This window comes from Metarhizium brunneum, chromosome 1 (assembly GCF_013426205.1).
Source record: "Metarhizium brunneum chromosome 1, complete sequence".
Lineage (NCBI taxonomy): Eukaryota > Fungi > Ascomycota > Sordariomycetes > Hypocreales > Clavicipitaceae > Metarhizium > Metarhizium brunneum.
The window spans coordinates 3,022,015-3,040,473 of NC_089422.1; the positions used below are offsets into that span (position 1 = coordinate 3,022,015).

Consider the following 18,459-nt stretch of genomic DNA (forward strand, 5'->3'; position numbering starts at 1 on the left):
GGCAAGATTCCTGGATCTACAATCTCTTACATATTCTACCTGTTAAATTCAGAGGTGTCTAAATACCTTGAGGCCAATATGCATCCATTGAGACTTATACGTTGAGACTATTGCAGTCAATTACTTCTCGCGAAAGCGAAATACGCTCCAAATTTGGCCTGCCTCGGAGCCCTATTACTTCACCGAACATTGAAAGCGTCCATGGGCTCGAACTTCAGATTGTTCAAGCTGCTTATGAAGACATACTGTCAGAACTAAAAGATCTTCGATGGTTCAACAGGGTCATTGACACGGCAATTGAGAGGATTTTCGCCAAGATTGGCAATTATACATACGAAAAAAGCACTTTCAATTTTTGCCATTCCCGCTGGGCTGCTGTAAAGCAAAGCATAGATGAATCTTGGGCTGAAGCATTTGGAAGAGTGAACAGGCTCCTGTCCGAAATGCGCCAACTACTCACCCAACCTAGACTTGAAACGCACTCTTGGTGCATTACTGCTCTGCTCGGAGATCGTATTACAACCCAGAATATGCATGATCAGTTGCACGGCTATTTCAAGAATGATCGACACTCTCTTGTAGAGAAACATGTCTTTTCAGAAACAACCAGAGACATCACCAAGAGGGGCAATAGCAGTTCGCTCGTTGGCGACGTCTTTCTTACTTCTATTATTTATTCGGCAAATAATATCGCAACCCTCACTCTCGAAGTGATGATACTTGAAGGAAGCAGCGCAAGCCAAGCGTTTGCCTTTGTGAAAATAAGCGGCGTGGCTTCACGAAGCTGCTTTTACCAGCTGCGTAACGAGCATTTAAACTTTGCTAGTGATCAGTTTGCAAGGTTGCTTAAAGCACTTGGTCCGAAAACGATGGACTTTTTACAAAAGAAAGATGGCAAAGGATGTCTTCTTCTGCACTACGCGGCTCAATATCGCCTAGACTCGATTTGCGAGGCTATAGTATCTTATTTGATCACTATAGGCGGAAGTTGTGCTCAGGATACACTAATTAATGTCCGTCGACCTTTGTGGGAAAACACCGCTCCACTGCGCAGTGGCCTCAGGGAAGTTGTCAGTGCTTGGAATTTTGCTTAGAGCATTATCGGGGTTTGGTATCCACCAACAGGCAATGTCTAAAGCTCGAGTTGTTCTCGGAAGCATCCTGGTTTTTGCAATAAGAGCACATACCGAGGGAATGGCAAAGATGTTGCTGGAGCATAAACCGGATCTCCTCTACCAGTCTTGTCGTGGCGAGACGGCTCTCTACTGTGCTTCACAGGCAGGAGACCTGTCTATGGCTGACCTTTTTGTACGATAATCATCCAAGGGCGAATATGGGATTGATGTCGCTGAGGAGACAAGAGGATGGACACCACTAATAGCAGCATGTGCTAATGGACATGTAGAAATCACCAGGCTTCTATTGCAGGCTGGTGCCAAACCAGACACCCGTGATATTCGAGGATGGACAGCTCTGGAACATGCCATATCTCGAGGACATCATGCCGTTGCAGAGGCGTTTCAAGCCAAACCGCCAAATCATCCTCATGATGGACCTGCTGGTGTTATCAGATATGATTGGAAGAAAGCTCATCTTGTTTGCAATACAGGAGAGAAAATACTCATTGTTCATCTTGGGAGTACCCAAGGAGGGCACAATCGAACAATGCTTCACTTGGAGAACTTCAGCTCAGATGGCGGCTATCACTCTCGCCAAGAATCTCCCATGGAGCTTCATATCTCCGTACTAGGGACTGAATCTGTTTCAAGAAGGATCTAGCTGCCAGTTATAGATGACCAATTGCATAAGCCACTGGCTTTTAGAGTCAATCAGACATGCCGCTACAAATAATGCTCAAACTTTATCGCTGCGAATCTATCAACTCCAAGGTTGTAGTAAGCAGTGGCACATCAAGTCTAGATGAAGAAAGCCTGCTGGGAGAAAAATATGAGAGCCTCATCCGTGAGCGCACAGTTTATCTGATGGACAAGGAAACTTCCGCTCCTGCCGGTACTGTCTTGCTAAGCTATGTTGTCGCCAAACCATTCCCAGGCTTGCAAAAACCCAGTACCAGCAATCAAACAGACCTGAAAACACTTTCGTTCAACTTGTTGGGCATAGAGGTATGTTGATCTCCATGGCTCTTTCTCGTAGTAATACTAATAGAAGGGACTCTAGGATGCGGACAGAATGTATCAAGTCGGTCATTTCTCCGACTTGGAGAAAATACGATCACGGTATGTCGAACGTAAGTTCCGACCCAGAGGCTAGTGTACTGACATTATTACCAATCGTTTCTGTCTGCTGCAAAACTGGGAGCGTCATTTGTTGAGGTAGGACAATCCTTTCACTAACCAAGATCAATGACTAACGGGCTGCAGTTTGGTAAAGAAACCCCTTAGCCAGAAGTCGCATAAACTCTAATAATTCGGTAGATATACAGGTAACCCGGGACATGGAGGCTGTCGTATGCCACGATTTCTGCCTCAGTGAGTCCGGCACAGACGTACCCATTCATGGCCTCACCCTCGCGCAGTATCAACACCTGAAAGGCAGAAGGAGTGAGTGCTACTGTTGGCGCTGCTGTTATAGTCAAATCAACTGTCTTGTGGTTGCAAATAATCTGCTCTTTTGAAAAGAGTTGTTGTTCGAGTTTGGGTGGTGGGAATGCACAGATAGACAACGCCACTTGAATTATTCTACGGACATTTGGGAACTCTAGCGAAAATAATGCTCATAGTTTCAAAGGCTTTCCCGACGACCTGATTTGGATTCTTACCGACAGGATCTAGCCCGCCAACGCATGTTCTTGGCTTGATTGCTTGCATAGGTGTTTCATCTGGGAGAAGAAAACTCCACCAATACTCAAGACGGGGAGCATTACATTCCAAATATATCGGGAGGTAGATGAAATGAAAATTTCAAGATGTATCGTCTATCTAAATCTAGTTACAAAGTACAGTAATATTAAAATATATACGTTAATTCTCCTCAGTGCAGGATGAGTCGCGGAGCTCCATCTCAACCTGGGTGCCTTTCCATGCGAATAAAGCGCAAAGCACGGGGATGAGCGCCGCCAAAATCATGCCACAGCCAAGAAAGCCGGCCGTGACGCCAAAGCCAATATGGAACGCCGGGCTGTTGTCCTTGGGCCAGATACGGCTTCCGTAGACACTGGAAAAGTTTCCAAATGCATTGACCAGCGCAAGAACAATCGCACGCTTCTCCGGCGGCAAACTGACCGTGTTGCTGGTCCACGACAAAATGAGAGGCAGCGCCGACCATATGCCCGCCGCCACGAAGCACACCATGACGTAGCGAACGACCGAAGTTTGCACGGCGGCACACACTACACTGCAGGCAAAGCCTAGCCCAAGAGCGCCCGTAATGTGCCAGCGTCTATCGCCGGTGCGATCGGATGACCAGGCGAGAATGTTGAGGCAAACAGCCGCAACAACATAGATTGGCACCGTCATGTATTGCGCTCTGGTGCTGTCTTTGTACATAGTTTGGCTAATAGTAGGAATAAAATATGAGATGGCTGAGGGATTATTAGCGCTTCTTTTCGCTTTTGTGTGTGTGTGTGTGTGTGTGTGTGAGGGAGAGAGAAATCGAAAACAGGGGCAGACTTACTACCAGCACCAACATCCAGCATATACAGGATGAGGAACATGTACGTCCTAGGATCCGTAACCGCAGCTACAAACGCCTGCCAATGACTCAAACGCTTGTCCGAATGGCCTCCCGTCGCAATGCCGTCGTGAATAATCCGAATGGCAGCCAGCCTGCGCTCCTCTGGTGTCAGCCGCTTCGACGTGCCGGGATAGTCAAGCAGGACGAAGAAGGCAACGAAGGCCACGCCAACAGTCGCAACTCCCTCTACAATAAACAGCCAGCGCCAGCCGGCAATGCCATGTGCGTCATGCATATAATCAGTAATGGCACCGGCCAAAATCCCGCCAAAGGCACCCGACAACACAGCAGCGGTGTAAAAGATGCCAAATCTCTTGCCTAGAGGGTGTTAGCGTGCTAGACAAGAGTTTGTTTTTCTTTTCAAACACCAGCTTCAAAAGACTCGGAGAGGAAGCCACGTACCTAGCTCTGCCTTGGTGTACCAGCAACTGAGGTAGTACAGGACACCGGGGAAAAATCCAGACTCGATGCACCCCAGCACGAAACGGAAGCCCAGTAGAACGCCGTACGTTTTGGAGATGGACATTAATGCGCTAAGTGCGCCCCAGACGAGCATGATGGCTGGCAGGAAAATGGAAGGTTTGCTCCGGCTGAGAATCATGTTTGAAGGGACCTCGCAGATGAGGTAGCCGAAGAAGAAAACGGACAGAACCCAGGCGTAGCGGTTGTCGTCGAGATCAAGATCTACCGCCATGCCGGCGATTTTGGCATTACCCTGGGCTGGGGGTTAGTCGAGGCGGCAACATGTACATGCGTTGCCACGCCGTGGAGCTGGGGGGGGATAAACTCACAATGTTGGTCCGGTCGACATAATTGAGAATGTACATGATCCAAAGAATGGGCATGAGGAACAAGTCAATCTTCCTCACGAGCTTCTTCTCCTCGGCCGAATGAGGCACATAACGGCGCAGTGCCTCTGCCAGCTCAGGCTCGGTGCTGACGACGGGAGACATCTTCTCCCTCATGTCATCGTACGAGCGGGTTTTGTCGCCGCCCGCCATTTGCGCTTCGCACTCGGGCAAAATGTCTCTGGCGGCTATCCGAGCAGTCAACTGGTGGTACAGAGACGCGCATGGGGGCCGGGATTGCCAGTCCAAGGGGAACAGTCAACTTTAAGACGATGCTGGAACAAGGCATCGGGCCGTACCACGACCAGGCTCGTTGCCGGTTAGGATGGCACGATGAGTCGTCTGCCTTCTTTCCCCCCATGGGGCAGCTGCGAGTTGTTGAGAAACCGACGCCACGGCGCTGAGTTTGGCTTAGTCGTCGCACGTTGGCAGGTGTTCTGTTGTAATATGGAGAACAAGCCGTGTCTGATGTCGGAGGTTCCAGGTCAGCAAGCGGCACGGCTGGGACCGCAGAGAAGCCATTGGCCTCGTGTTGCTGACTTGACCCACTTCTTCCCACGCACCTGCTTACTCATTGGTCGGATGGGAAGCCAGAATCGGGAACCGGGAATCCAGAATCGAGCATCTACAAAACCGTTATCAAACATGACAGAGTACGGTGCTTGGCTGACCGCTTCCCTGCACGGGTATTACGTTTGCACGCGGCATCTTCAACACCGTCATGGCCGCCAAGATCCGACGTCTTCGCTCACAACCTTGTCAAGAGTCACGCGGACACCGCGTTGGATCTCTAACGCACGGCCGTTGCTAATAGTACAATGCCATCTTGTTGTCTACCTTGTCAAGTACCTAAGGCATACCGGCTCAATTTCCATTCCCGCCATCAATATTGTGTACAATATTACAAAAGACGTACATGATGAGGGATATTCTGGCATCGTCAATACGCCCGGAGAAAAATGCCCGGCAATTGCCAAGCATCATCCCGGCATTTGTGAGCTCAGAGCGTCCAAAAAGCTAAGCCCATACTGTTGGTCCTGGTCCGATCCAAACTGGCTCGGCACGTTTGCAGTGCCAAACATCCAGCTGTTCCAATCGGGCCACGCTCCACCATCTGCATATGACACCGGCACGGGTTGTCCATTCTGAACCTGCTGCTTTTCCATTGCGTTGTGTTCTTTGAACTTCTGGAGCATGCCGTTGAGCCCGCGGCCGAGGTAGTGCGCGACATGGCGGACGCAAGGGCTGGTCTCCTCTAAGAGTATGATGATGCCTTCTATGGTGGAAGCGACGGTCTCGTGGCGGATGTTGAGGTTTGCGGACCGCCATTGCGTCTGGGCCTTCATGAGGAAAAGGCAAGCATACGCAATCGTCGTGAGTAGGTACAGAGGCACGCCCAGCACTGCACGCCTCATATCGGGGTCGTTGAGAATGAGCTCCAAAGCTCCAAATGCACTGCATATAGCCAGATTCACAAGCTCGCGGCGCTCATTGGACATTCTGAATTGCTCACTGGGCCGCAGGCCCCGAAGACATATTGCAAATAGCTGCACTCGGGCAAAATGGTAGTGCAGTATGACGCCCTTGGCTGGATAGTCGGCGATGTGGGGGTTTGGAGCTAGATGAAAAGAAAACAAGCAGGTTAGAAGCTGACACATGCTGCCTAGAACGTTGTCACTGTCATACCAAGTCGAGGCTTCCATTGATCTCTCCACCGTGCCAAGTCAACGTCGAACCGTCGGAGGATTTCAAACTCGTCGTTGGCAATCATTCTCGATCTGTCGGGCCCGAATACATGGTAAATTCGACTAAGAATGATAAACACGCCGACCTGGCTGTGCAGGCGAAGATCCGACATTGTGATTCCGGGCAAGCGCAAAAAGTCTTCGTGACAGGACAGCGTCGAGTTCTCGCTAATCACGGGCGGGCGGCCGTAGGCAATGCTGAAGTGGTGATCGCAAACGTACAAAAAGTACCACAGCCTAGCCTCCTCGACGTACTCTGGACGGTCTCCGATGGCCATGGCGCAGAATTGGTGCAGGTTGAGTTCGGTGGCGATTCTTACGGCAAGCCCCGACAACTTCCAGCTCAGGTCGGACAAGTAGAAGGCGCCAATGCACAGTCCTCGCACATCATCAAGCGAGTGATAGCGGTCAAACATGGCCTGGCTGACGAGTTCGAGGAAGATCGGGTAGCAGACATCAAAGGACGTCCCGTCATCCTGAGCATGCAAGGCGGTCACGGCGAGAATTGCTGCGGTGAGAAGAGACGATGACGCTCTGGCGCCTTCTAAGCTGTCGTGAACTAGAGCTATGCCACCCCATAGATACGCATTCAGTGTTTCCCGAAACCTGGCAAAGAGCCGCTCTGCTTCCTGGAGGTCGAACTTTCCTTGGGATATAAAGTCGGGCTTTTGCGACGGACTTGAGGGACGATGCATCCGGGCCCACGGGTCGCTGCGGACATTGCGCAGCTTGGTGACCTCGTAGAGGCTTGCCATGGGCGCGTTCACCATGGCCTGGTCGTCGGCCTCGGGTGCTTCTGGCTCGACAGAGTTCTCCCTGGTCATGCCGGTCGGTCGAATGGGCACAGGCACCGGCGCCGGCGCGTCGACATGAGTCTGGGGTGGCGGCTGCACAGGCATTGACGGCCCATGGCTATGGCTATGGCTATGGCTATGGCCATGGCCATGGCCACCGCCTCGAAAGCCATGTGCATGTGCATTATTGGCACTCGCACTCGCCTGCAAGCCCGGCAGTTGAGCTGGCGTCGGACGCGGCACATGCACGTTGACATGCATGCTCAACGCCCTTTGCACCTCGGACAGGGCCGCCTGGAGGCTCTGCATCTGCGCCTCAATGTTGTTCTTCCACTCGTTTTCGCTGTCCAACAGCGTCTGCAGGCTCTTGTTCACGACGCACTTCAGGCCAAGCCTGGCGCAGCGCGCGCACTGCTCTTGCCCAGGCTCCAAATCGCATTTGATTTTGCGGTTCTGGCATGCTTGACCTGGTTTGCGGAGTTAGCGCAGGCACTAGTTGACGGAGGAACATTGAAATGAAGCAACGTTTCGTTTCGCCTGCAGCCAACGTCAATCTCACTTGACGCGAGCCATGTTCTTATCAACGCCAGGGCCATGGCCGTGACAGGGAGCCATAAATATTGGCACGTTACAATACAGCCAATAAGAAAAAACAAAAAAATAAAAATAAACAATTCTTACATGCTCGAATCTTCCGTGAGACCTTCGGCTGATGTTCGGCCGACTCGCTGGGCGGACTGACTTGGGATGAATCGAACCTTGCCCGCTTCATGATGCGATCAACGTCGTGGAACGAAGTCCGCGTGCAAGACTGGGTCGGACGGAGCTGTCTCTTTTAGCAGAGAAAACCCTGGACGATCGATAAGAGGGGGCGGGACAAAGGCCGACGCGAGGTGCGAAAACTCTTTGCATCGTGGCCGAGTCCCGTCTCTGGCCCCAGCACTCGGGTCCGCCCCCCGCGCATGCGGCCGTGCACGTGCTCCCCGCCAGTCGCGGTTAGCAACCCGGTGCCAACCTGGTCCCGGGCGCCACGCGGCCACGGCCCGGCAGCGTTCTGGCCTGATGTCGTGCGGAATTGGAGCAATTGGGACCCGGCGGGCTTCTGCCCGTCGCTCGACGCACTACGCAGACGAGCCAGAATCTGCGGGGATGGGTGGGCGATGGCATGGCGAGACAAGAGCAGACTCGAGTTGAATCTCGGTCGGAGCCCCGGGCCAAAAGTCTCACAAAGGGGGGTCCCAAGCATTCGAGGGTGTTGATAATGGGGATGTGTGGTGTTTTAATACAAGTTTCCCCATCATCGATTAGATAGGGGTTATTTTAATTGTTACAATGCATACAATACACTACAGGCCGCACAACTTCTTCGTGTCGCGAAACGGCAAACAAGTGCAAGTGGGCGAGACGAGGACGCAAGCCGGCCAGATGATGCCATTGACAGCCAGCAAGCCTGATGACGGCCCGGAGCCTGTCTCTCCTGCCAACATTGGCTTTCTTGGTGCTCGTGGCTGGAGTTTGCCGCTGCTCATGGGTGCCGTGTCCAAGCCCGAGTTACGGGTTCATGTCTACGATGATGCCTCTGACCTGGTGCCGAGGCTGGCAGAGCTGGGCGCCATCACAAAAGACAGTCTCGTCAAGGTGGCAAGGCACTGCCAAACCATTGTGTGCGCAACGTCCGATATCAAGGAGCTAGAGAGCCATCTGTTTTGCTCGCAGAGCGGCATATTACCAGGTATGGGCCACTTACATGATGATGATGTGGTTGGTGCGGTGCAGCCAACTGCTCTCACTACAAGCATGCGACAACCACGATGAATCCGAATGATTAACCGCTTTGCCAACAGCACTTCCAAAACATTCCATTGTCCTGCTTTCCCCCAGCAGCCCGCCGTCGTACTATCCGTACCTGCTCCGAAGAATAGCAGACGAGGGCAGGCCTGACGTCTCGCTTTTAGATGCCGCCTGTCTCGCCAAGTCATCACATGGTAATCACCACGGGCGCAACGTCCTTGTTCTGTCAGGACCCGCCGGGGCTCTTGCAGAAGCAAATGAAACGCTTCGCGGTATTCCGGTCCAGATATGGCCGATCCCCGGAGGGCTTGGCCAGGCCTCCAAAGTGGAAATGGTTAACCAACTCTTGACCGGCTTGCATGCGGCTGCAGCGGCCGAGGCCATGGGATTGGCGGCCAAGGCTGGACAGAATACGCAGGTTACCTTTGATATCATAAGCAACGCAGCTGGAACTTCATCGGCGTTTGAGTCGCGTGTTCCGCACATGCTGTCGGGAGATTGGAAGTCTCAAGCTAGCACTTGGCAGCGAACCCTCGACAGCCTTGTATGATATTATCGCTGAGTCTCTCCCTTGTCCTACAGCAAAAGTCCACTTCTGACAGTCCTGAGTATATTAGAAATCTGCCATTTCAACGGCGCGAAAACTTCATTTTCCCTTGCCCCTGACTGCCACCGTAGAGCAGTTATTCATATCCGGTGTATCGCAAGGCCTTGGCAATGATGGCGACGGCGCACTGGTTCGTGCCTACTTGCCCGAATGTCCCGACCTCGTCAAGGACAAGGCCGGCCAACGCAGCGTGAATACGTCGTCGCATGCTCCGTGCTGCAGGGCTGGTGACGTTTCCAAGATAGGCTTCGTTGGCCTGGGGGCCATGGGCCAAGGCATGGCCGCGTCGTTGATCCGGGCCGGCTTTGTCGTCCAGGGCTACGATGTTCACTCTCCTGCAGTAGAGGCATTCGCCAGCCTGGGCCCAGGTGCCATGTCAGCAGGTTCCCCGGGAGAAGCAATTAGTGGATCGGACGCGGTCCTGCTGATGGTGCAAAATGCGAGCCAGATTGACGACGTGCTCTTCGGAAGCTGCCGAGGCGCGGCTGCTTTGTCCAGCGGTTCGGTGGTCATTGTCAGCTCAACGGTTCCACCAGAACATGTCCGGAATGTCAATTTGAGACTGAAGGAGATGGGCAAAGGCGTTCTGTTGGTGGATGCCCCGGTCAGTGGAGGTGTAGCTCGGGCTGCCAACGGCACCTTGACGGTGAGCTTTTCCCCCTCCACACTTTGTTGCCCATGAAACACCCATGCCATTTTTGCTGACGGACCATGATTAGATTATCTGCTCTGGGGAGAATGAGGGCATTTCCAAAGCTCGAGGGGTCCTCCTGGCCATGACGGGGGGAGAGAAGAATTTATGCCAGGTCGAGGGCGGCATTGGTATGGCCTCATCGGTGAAGCTCATCAACCAGCTGCTCGCAGGAGTCCACATTGCTGCGGCTGCTGAAGCCATGGCGTTTGCTGCTCGTCTTGATCTTGACACCCAAATAGTATTTGACATTTTCAAGGCGTCCTCGGCGTGGAGTTGGATGTTTGAAAATAGAGTTCCCCAGATGTTGAACGGTGATTGGACCCCGCATTCCGCTTTAGCCATTTTCGTCAAAGATCTCGGGATAGTTCTTGATGAAGCCGCGCGGTTGAACTACTATGCGCCCATCTCCTCTGCCGCACACACCTTGTATCTGGCCGGCGCAGGCCACGGCTGGACAAATGAATCCGACTCGGGCGTAGTAAGGCTGTGGGAAATGCTAGGGCCATCAGTCAAGAGCAAGGCCGACGAGAAATTGGACAAGCCGAACAGCCAGGGTGTTGAAGACCAAGCCAAGAGGACGTCCATCATGAACCCCGGTTCTGACAACCGCAAAGGGCCACAGCGCCTCCCTGCTGCTCCTACTCTTGCATCACTGCCGCCCGAATACCCCCACGACGTCCTCAGTTCCATCCAGGGGGTGGTGGGCAGCGATCAAGTTCCTACGCTGGTAATATTGGACGATGACCCCACAGGCACGCAGACTTGTCACGATATTGACGTCTTGACCGTGTGGGATTCGGAGACGCTGGATTCCGAGTTCCGTCTTGACCCCCGCGGTTTCTTCATCTTGACCAACTCGCGAGCACTCCCATCCGCAGCAGCTCGCGAGTTGATCCAAGAAATCTGCGCAAACGTGGCACAAGCAGCGAAAAGAGCCGGCAAGGCCTTCGAAATCGTCCTTCGAGGGGACTCCACCTTGCGAGGCCATCTTCCCGAGGAGCCCGAGGCAGCAGAGGCCGCCCTTGGTGCGTTTGACGGCTGGATAATTTCTCCATTTTTCGCCCAGGGCGGCAGATACACTATTGATGACGTGCACTACGTGAAAGAAGGGGATACCCTGGTGCCCGCCAGCCAGACGCAGTTTGCTGCCGATGCTACTTTTGGATATCAAAACTCCAATTTGCGGCAATACATTCTCGAAAAGTGCGGCCCGCGCTTCAACAATGATTCCTTCCTCAGCATCACCTTGCAAGACATCCGAGAGGGGGGGCCCAAAGCCGTGACGGAGAAGCTGCTCTCTGTGGGCCCGGACTCCAACAGAGTCATCATTGTGAATGCCGTCGCCGAGTCAGATATGCATGTATTCGTCGCCGGCCTCTTGGAGGCGGAGAAAGGGGGCAGGCGATATCTCTACCGAACAGGGGCGGCCTTTGTCTCGTCGAGACTTGGCATCAAGGGCATCCCGCCACTCACCATGAAAGACCTGGGGGTGTTTTCGGGTGCTGGCGAAAGACGTCCCGGCGGACTGGTCATTGCCGGATCATATGTCCCAAAGACGACAGTGCAGTTGGAAGCCCTGACACAACGGCTCAAAGCTAAGCTGCAGGTGGTGGAACTCAAGGTGCCAGACTTGATTGCCTCGGAAGATGCTGCCGAGAGCATCGTCAGGGCAGCAGCGCAGGCTGTCTCCATGAAGCTTTACGCCGGACACGACGTTCTCGTCATGACATCAAGAGCGCTCATAAAAGGCCATGATGGCCTTAGTTCTTTGAACATTGGGTCTAAAGTTGCCAATGCTCTCGTGCAATTGCTGGGGCTGGTTGACGTCCACCCGAGGTACATTATCGCCAAGGGTGGCATTACTTCATCTGACACTGCCACAAAAGGCCTCAAAATGAAGCGCGCCAGGGTTTTGGGCCAAGCAGCTCCTGGCGTGCCACTATGGCGATGCGATGAGGAAACAAGCCGACATCGGGGCGTCCCGTTTGTCGTTTTCCCTGGAAATGTCGGCAATGAGGACGCCTTGGCAGATCTCGTGGAAGCATGGGCAATGCCAGAGGAGGCATCATAACTTGAAGGTTTTGCTTTTTTCGAATATGATATCACCTAATACATTGCCGTAAATACGAGACTTGTACCGCGTGATTTGCCAGTAATACTTGTTCATGTGTTCACAACCCATCATTCGCAAGAAAAATACGTGTGTGCTGGTAGATTCCTACCCCTGAGCCTGCCATGTGATACGAGCCAAGTTATCCACCAGCGCAAAAGCGTTACAAGCAGACTTCCCCCATATGCCGGCACGACTGCAGCGCGTTGAGCATAAGCTCCTGTGGTTGTGTCTCTTAGAAGCTCGCATGCGAAGACATACTCATGACTTCCAAACCACACACCAAGTGAGAACACAGCGTCGTATCCGTGCTGAAGAATTCGTATCCAAAGAATCCAGCAAACCAGGCGCACAGCCTTACCCCATTGCTTAACCTCGGATTAATAATTGAGGCTTTATTGGTCCCGACCGGAGTTGGCTCTATTATACCCGCCTAGTTGATAGGACTTCCTGTGAGCGTATCCAATCCCAGTCTGGTGCTACGGATATCCGCAGGTCGTCAGAGAAGAAGAATCCCACAAACAAGAGACTGTCGCGTTTCGAGTATCAAGACGACATACCGGATGCGTGCTTTAATTCTATCTTTGTGTCATCCTTCATCGTTGGGTTTTGATGTGGCGCGGTGCTGTCCCACGTGGATAGACAGTCGCACAAGTAGGCCCGGTCAGTGGCCAGCAGGTGTCCGCCTCGTGACAAGACATGGAATGCATTTGTTTAGACAGAGCCATGAGGACCATGGTTCTGGTGTTTGCGAGGCTGGCCGCCAAAAGATAGGGTGCTCTTTTAAGACAGGCCTCCGCGGCAAGCCAAGTCATGCATCTTTGCAATAATTTACCGCTTGGCAGCCTAGGCTTAGTATGATGAAGTACTGCAAGTAGGGTCCACGATGGAGTCCGGGCCTAGTGTCCTATCCTACCACAGCATGGGTAATTGAGGGTTGGTGTAGATACCCGAGACAGGTCTCGTGGTGCATTGTCGAGGTTGGAATGTTGTCTAATTCCTGGGGGCAAAAAAATCCTTCATCCACAAGATGCGTAGTAACGTCCTTAGTAATACACATACATTAGTAATGAGTATATTTCGGCACCTATACCACGTAGAGGAGGGAAACCTATGGGCCCCATTACGGACGGTAGCATCCCACTTTGAATCGACGAAGCTAGTGGGATTAAGACAAGTGTTTCGTGGTGTTTTCTGATATAATCCGAACCGAACCGACACCGGCTCCGAACTGGCCCTGTCACATCTAGTTTTAAGCTTTCAGCATCGCCTACATGCAGGTGCAGGGGTTAATCCTGCGAGACACGAGACGGAAGCATGATCCAATGGTAACACGGCGAGGGCGTGCGTTTGACAGCTGGATAGTGACACAGGGTTGTAGACGGAGTGGCTGGCTCTCGGCCGAGAGATCATGGAGTGTTTCCCAATCTAGTTCTGTCCTCAGACTTGCAGCTAGAAGAATGATGTAATGAAGTTGGAATAATGGGCGCGCGGCTGTTGATTGAACGACGAATAGCAATTAGTGAGGCAGCTCCAATTGTCGAAGCTCAAGTCAAAGTAGCTGCTCCCCTTCAAGTCATGCTGTGAAGGAAAGGGAAATTTCACGATCAACTGCCGTATTATAGACTACTCGGGAAACCATGGATGAAAGCTCTAATGCGAGATGCTGAAAATCATCAACCGACAACGGTGGGGCTTAGATCCGGCTCCAATGATGAAGTCCAAAAGAGATCAATCAATCAAATCGTGAGGGGATGCCGGAACGGTCGTATTGTGGATTCCAATCTCGGGTATTTAGCTTGTTCTTGCTGATGGACTTGCAAGAAGGTTGAGGAGGACAAGTGAAGAAAAGTTGATAGAGAAAATGGGGCTGTACGGTCAAACTGCATTCTTATCAGATCAATCCGATTAGGCCTTATTGCTGGGGACTGGGAAATGGCCATGGAGGGAGCCAAGGTAAGGAGGCGGGCGAGAGCGTAATGAGGGCTGGATGAATGCATGTTGGTGGCTACTCTAATTACACGGTTGTGTTCGCCTGTCCGCCTCGTATTCAGTATCTAGATGCAATTGATGAGTTTTGACGTACCAATAGCCGGCCGCATTATCACCCCCTCATTTAAAACAACTGTTGATTTAGATATTGTCTTCCAAAGACGGACTCCTCATCCTGTCATATTCCTTACTTTGGTTGCGCATCTGCTCTCGGCCATGGCCGTGGAAGATGATGTTGAACGTCGGTAGGCAAAGCCACAGTGAGGTAATGCATCTAGGTCTTCGAAGACCCTTACGCGAGCTGCCAGAATCTTTCTCAGAAAGGATGAGCTTTTCGTCTATCTTCTTTCGTTGTAGATAGCGCGCACCGGATTATTGATCATGAATGACACGGCACGACTAAGGGTGTAGTCAGCCGAATTGTCATGACATCCTTCGAACCTGTGATGCATTAGCTTGAAGCAATCTAGGTGTTCAGTGTCATTTTGAACAACATTGCCTATTATGTAAGGAGAAAGTAGGAATAAAGACTTCATTGAACCATTTCTTTACTAGAGTGATGAATAACCACAATGCCTCGACCGTTCGGCAGAAGGAAAGTAGAAACCGAATAAAGCACTGGTGTTACCATTACCTGGAAGCGAGCTGTGCCTTCCTCAAATTCCAGAATGCATCAATATGCAACGTGGAGGCCAAGAGCCTTTGAATCAGTGCAAAGGGCACTCCTTCCTCCAAGAATGGGGTCAGAATTTGCAACTTCAAGCAACACCAGTATAGCACGGTTATCGACGAGTAATCTCTTTCTCTCATCGTAAATAATGTCTTGCAGGCTTTTTTTTTTCCACTTCCCTTCTGAGCTTTCGTACTTTCGTCTGTGTCGTCGTCTTCATTGTCTGACTGATTTGCGACAGGGTATGCGTGTGATAGCTGCGGGCTCCAAACAACCGAATGCTGGGTAGTAGTCACATGTGCAGCTGGTCCATGCCAACACCCACCGGCCTGGTCCGCACGTGTTTGGTTGTCCCAGTCCAACCACATGCAACATGGGCAGACAACCAACAGTGGCATCTCTCGTCTTCACCCCCCGCACGACACAACATCAATATGCAACTAACTACCTAGGTATCTAGGTATGCAAACTCGCCATGCTCGATATACGGCTATCCGACCTTGCGAGTCCTCTCGTCAAGTCCATTACAGCATGGAAATGACCGAAAAGCTTCGTACCAGATCTGCAGCATCCCTTGCTAATCAGCCGGACACTAGAGCCGACCATCCGATCACAGTTCACCGCATGGAATCCTCTAAGGCATGCACACCCTCGATTTCCCCGCTTGGCCAACTTGCTCACTCTTCCGGGTCTGTTGATCACCAAAGCACTAGTCTGGAACTCTGGTGCATCAATGGTACATTACAATCCAAAGTTAGGGATGGGCGGGATCCGTCTAAGGCAACATTTCCATCGCCAGCTGATATTGCCTTCTGATGGGAGGCAGACCCCTGCGTGACTTGGTGTGGCCGGCCGCCTGCCAAGGGGTATCATCGTCCAGAATCGTGGAGATGCTCCCTGACTCCCTGACACTCCTGACGCTCATTCGGCCACTGCCCCGCTCCGGGATTAGTCGATAGACGGCCTCCGCCCAATCCATCTTCCATGTTCCTGAGTCGTTCGTCCATGGATCAGCCACCCCGTTGACCGCTTGGCCAGTAAGATTGCTGAAAAGTAATCTCAGCTTCCCTATTTCGCAAAGTTCAATGTCGCCTCCACGCTACGGCGCGTTGAGCCCACGGCGGGCACGACTTAAAGGCCAATTTGCCGCCTTGGAGTCTCCAGCTCACGAGGCTAGCAGACGCATCATCTGAGCTCAGACGGGTTGCATGGCAAGAACACCGCCTGAACACGCGCATGGGCAGCAGCAAAGGTAATCTTGGGGGGGATGAGGAAAAGTATATTACAATTTGAGGTCCCTGTGATTCTCGTGGCTCTGAACTAGAAATATGCTTCTTCGTAGTTGTGACCCAGGCGAGATTGCAACGTTTTCCCCCCTTATATTCCTCCATTTGGATTGACCAGACCTTTGCAAGAATGGCGCAAAGTCGATTGTTGCTTTTCTTTGTGGCTGGTCTTGTGTCCTTTCTCTTGTTGGCTCAAACCACAACAGCTACACCAGCTCCACGGCAACTTGCGAAATGCAATAGAGCTGTACAAGATGCATGCCAAAAAGAGGACAGGACGTATAGCTCGGAGGTGTCAAAGGCTGGGAGCCACATGCCCTGGGCACTGATTCCCCTCCGTGAAATTGGGTTTCCGGCGAAACAATACATCACCATTGTCAATCTTACCCCCCACCGATTCGTCCTTGATCGAAGCCGCACGCACTCGTATCAGATGGACACTTTTGATTGGGACGATGTCCCCCAAGGTCGTGCCCGTCAAAATACGGCAGAATACACGAAGAACGTTGGCAAGAACCCAGTAGACGACGGTGGCGAAGCCTCCTACACCATTCAAGGAACAAACAAGAGGTTCGAGATTCGGGCTAGAACTCATATCCCAGACTCGTACCCTCGCCGAACCATTATTGACTTGTCTGGTATGGGTCTCGGTCAACGTGAGTATTTGGACCCCGGTAAAGAAACGGCAGTTACCTTGGTTATCACTGGAAGTGATTCCTATGGATTTACCGCTTCTCTTCGACATGGCCGGGGCAACTGGATGAAGGGACTATATGATGTTATCAAAGACAGACAGATGCAGCACATTGTGATGCCTGCCACACACGATTCAGGAATGAGCAGGATCAGCGGCAAAATTGGCTCCATTGGTACTGAAGCCAACACGCAGACGCAAGGCCTGAACATTTACAATCAACTACGCGCCGGCGCCAGGTTGTTCGATCTTCGTGTTGGCAGTGTTCACAAGGTGGCTAATCAGGACTCGTACAGCTTTTGGACTATGCACGTCAATGATGAGCTGGCCAAAGTAGTTATTGGCAACACGGGGGAGTCTCTCGATGACGTTGTCAAGGAGGTCAACCAGTTCACTGCCGAAAACCCCGGCGAAGTCATATTTTTTCGTGTTCGATACTTGAACGGCATCCTCGATATACCCACTGCAGGCCCAATCTACTGGAGCGCTGACATTGTCAACAACTTTTTTAGCAAGTTGAAGGGTATTAACAACCGATGTGGACATCTTGATCTCAACACCAAGTTCAACAAACAAAAGGCGTCCTATTTTATGGACCAAAATGGCGGCAAGGGCTGTGTTCTTTTTCTTTTGAACGGCAACTTGAAACCAGATGTGCCTCAAGACTCCGTCCCGGATGGTATTTACAGAAACTCCATGATGGACGTCTGGGACCACTGGTCCAACTTGCCTGACACTGAGAAGATGGCAAATGACCAAGTGGCCAGCTGGAAGACAGTCGGCAGAAGCGGCGACTTCAAAAATGACCAGTTTCTCATCGGCCAGTGGCTGGTCAGCGCGGATGCCATCACCACCACCGCCCTGAGCATTCAGAACATCGGCATCCTTCCTACCAATCCCGCCCTCTACTGGATGGGCGTCAACAACATGAGCCCAGAGTCCTGGCCAACTGCGGTATTGGTCGACTACATAGGCGTGGTGGTCGCGGACCAGTGGAGTTGGGAGCAACTCAGTGCTGAGATGTACACTTTCGCGATTGGCATGAACTTGTACATGATTAGCGAAAACTGCGACATCAACCAGAAACGGTCACCTCTTCTTCCCGGAGCCAACTCGGCCGTGAATGCTCTGGACGCTGGCCAGGTGGCCTCGGCATGGAATGGCATCATCTATGCCAACGGCACAGTTGATGATGATCCTGCGCCGACACTGCATCCTGGTCGTGCCCAGGTCCTGAAGAAGGGGACCGAGTTCCTCAATGGGACGATTTTGCAGAGTGATGTGGAGAATCAAAGTTGCTAACTGGGCCGTTTGACCAACGTTTATGATGACATGATGCAATGCTTGATGTAAAGCGGGAGGGTCTAGGACGATAGATGCACAGAGATGGCTACAAATACACGTGTACAGAAAAAATGTTTGATGAATAAAACATTCTTCAAACCCAAGTTAGTTAGTTGTTGTCAATGGAAATAGGATCCCTGTACGCCCTATACTTGATTGCCAGGGATTCCGCACAAATCCACTGCCGCCTA

At 51.9% G+C, this 18,459-nt stretch overlaps 6 protein-coding genes across 6 annotated transcripts; 4 read left to right on the forward strand and 2 right to left on the reverse strand.

Annotated features, from left to right (window-relative positions):
- Positions 1-1,128: 1,128 nt before the first annotated feature.
- G6M90_00g009280 (uncharacterized protein) lies at positions 1,129-1,750 on the forward strand (the record flags this gene model as incomplete). The annotated part of the gene is made up of 2 exons (XM_066129665.1): positions 1,129-1,308; positions 1,406-1,750. The coding sequence occupies 2 exons, from the start codon at positions 1,129-1,131 to the stop codon at positions 1,748-1,750; spliced, it is 525 nt and encodes a 174-aa protein (XP_065986081.1).
- An 85-nt stretch (positions 1,751-1,835) lies between these two features.
- On the forward strand, positions 1,836-2,389 carry G6M90_00g009290 (uncharacterized protein; the record flags this gene model as incomplete). The annotated part of the gene is made up of 3 exons (XM_066129666.1): positions 1,836-2,123; positions 2,179-2,248; positions 2,382-2,389. The coding sequence occupies 3 exons, from the start codon at positions 1,836-1,838 to the stop codon at positions 2,387-2,389; spliced, it is 366 nt and encodes a 121-aa protein (XP_065985782.1).
- A 592-nt stretch (positions 2,390-2,981) lies between these two features.
- On the reverse strand, positions 2,982-4,694 carry G6M90_00g009300 (uncharacterized protein; the record flags this gene model as incomplete). Its single annotated transcript, XM_014694097.1, has 4 exons — positions 2,982-3,541; positions 3,634-4,011; positions 4,096-4,408; positions 4,485-4,694. 4 exons carry the CDS (start codon positions 4,692-4,694, stop codon positions 2,982-2,984), a joined length of 1,461 nt encoding a protein of 486 aa, XP_014549583.1.
- Positions 4,695-5,521: 827 nt separating this feature from the next.
- Positions 5,522-7,852, reverse strand: prtT_0 (Transcriptional activator of proteases prtT; the record flags this gene model as incomplete). The annotated part of the gene is made up of 3 exons (XM_014694096.1): positions 5,522-6,159; positions 6,228-7,547; positions 7,762-7,852. The coding sequence occupies 3 exons, from the start codon at positions 7,850-7,852 to the stop codon at positions 5,522-5,524; spliced, it is 2,049 nt and encodes a 682-aa protein (XP_014549582.1).
- A 560-nt stretch (positions 7,853-8,412) lies between these two features.
- ltnD (L-threonate dehydrogenase) lies at positions 8,413-12,243 on the forward strand (the record flags this gene model as incomplete). Its single annotated transcript, XM_014694095.1, has 4 exons — positions 8,413-8,812; positions 8,925-9,415; positions 9,489-10,124; positions 10,198-12,243. 4 exons carry the CDS (start codon positions 8,413-8,415, stop codon positions 12,241-12,243), a joined length of 3,573 nt encoding a protein of 1,190 aa, XP_014549581.1.
- A 4,300-nt stretch (positions 12,244-16,543) lies between these two features.
- On the forward strand, positions 16,544-18,226 carry G6M90_00g009330 (uncharacterized protein; the record flags this gene model as incomplete). Its single annotated transcript, XM_014694094.2, has 1 exon — positions 16,544-18,226. The coding sequence occupies one exon, from the start codon at positions 16,544-16,546 to the stop codon at positions 18,224-18,226; it is 1,683 nt and encodes a 560-aa protein (XP_014549580.2).
- Between the last annotated feature and the right edge of the window lie 233 nt (positions 18,227-18,459).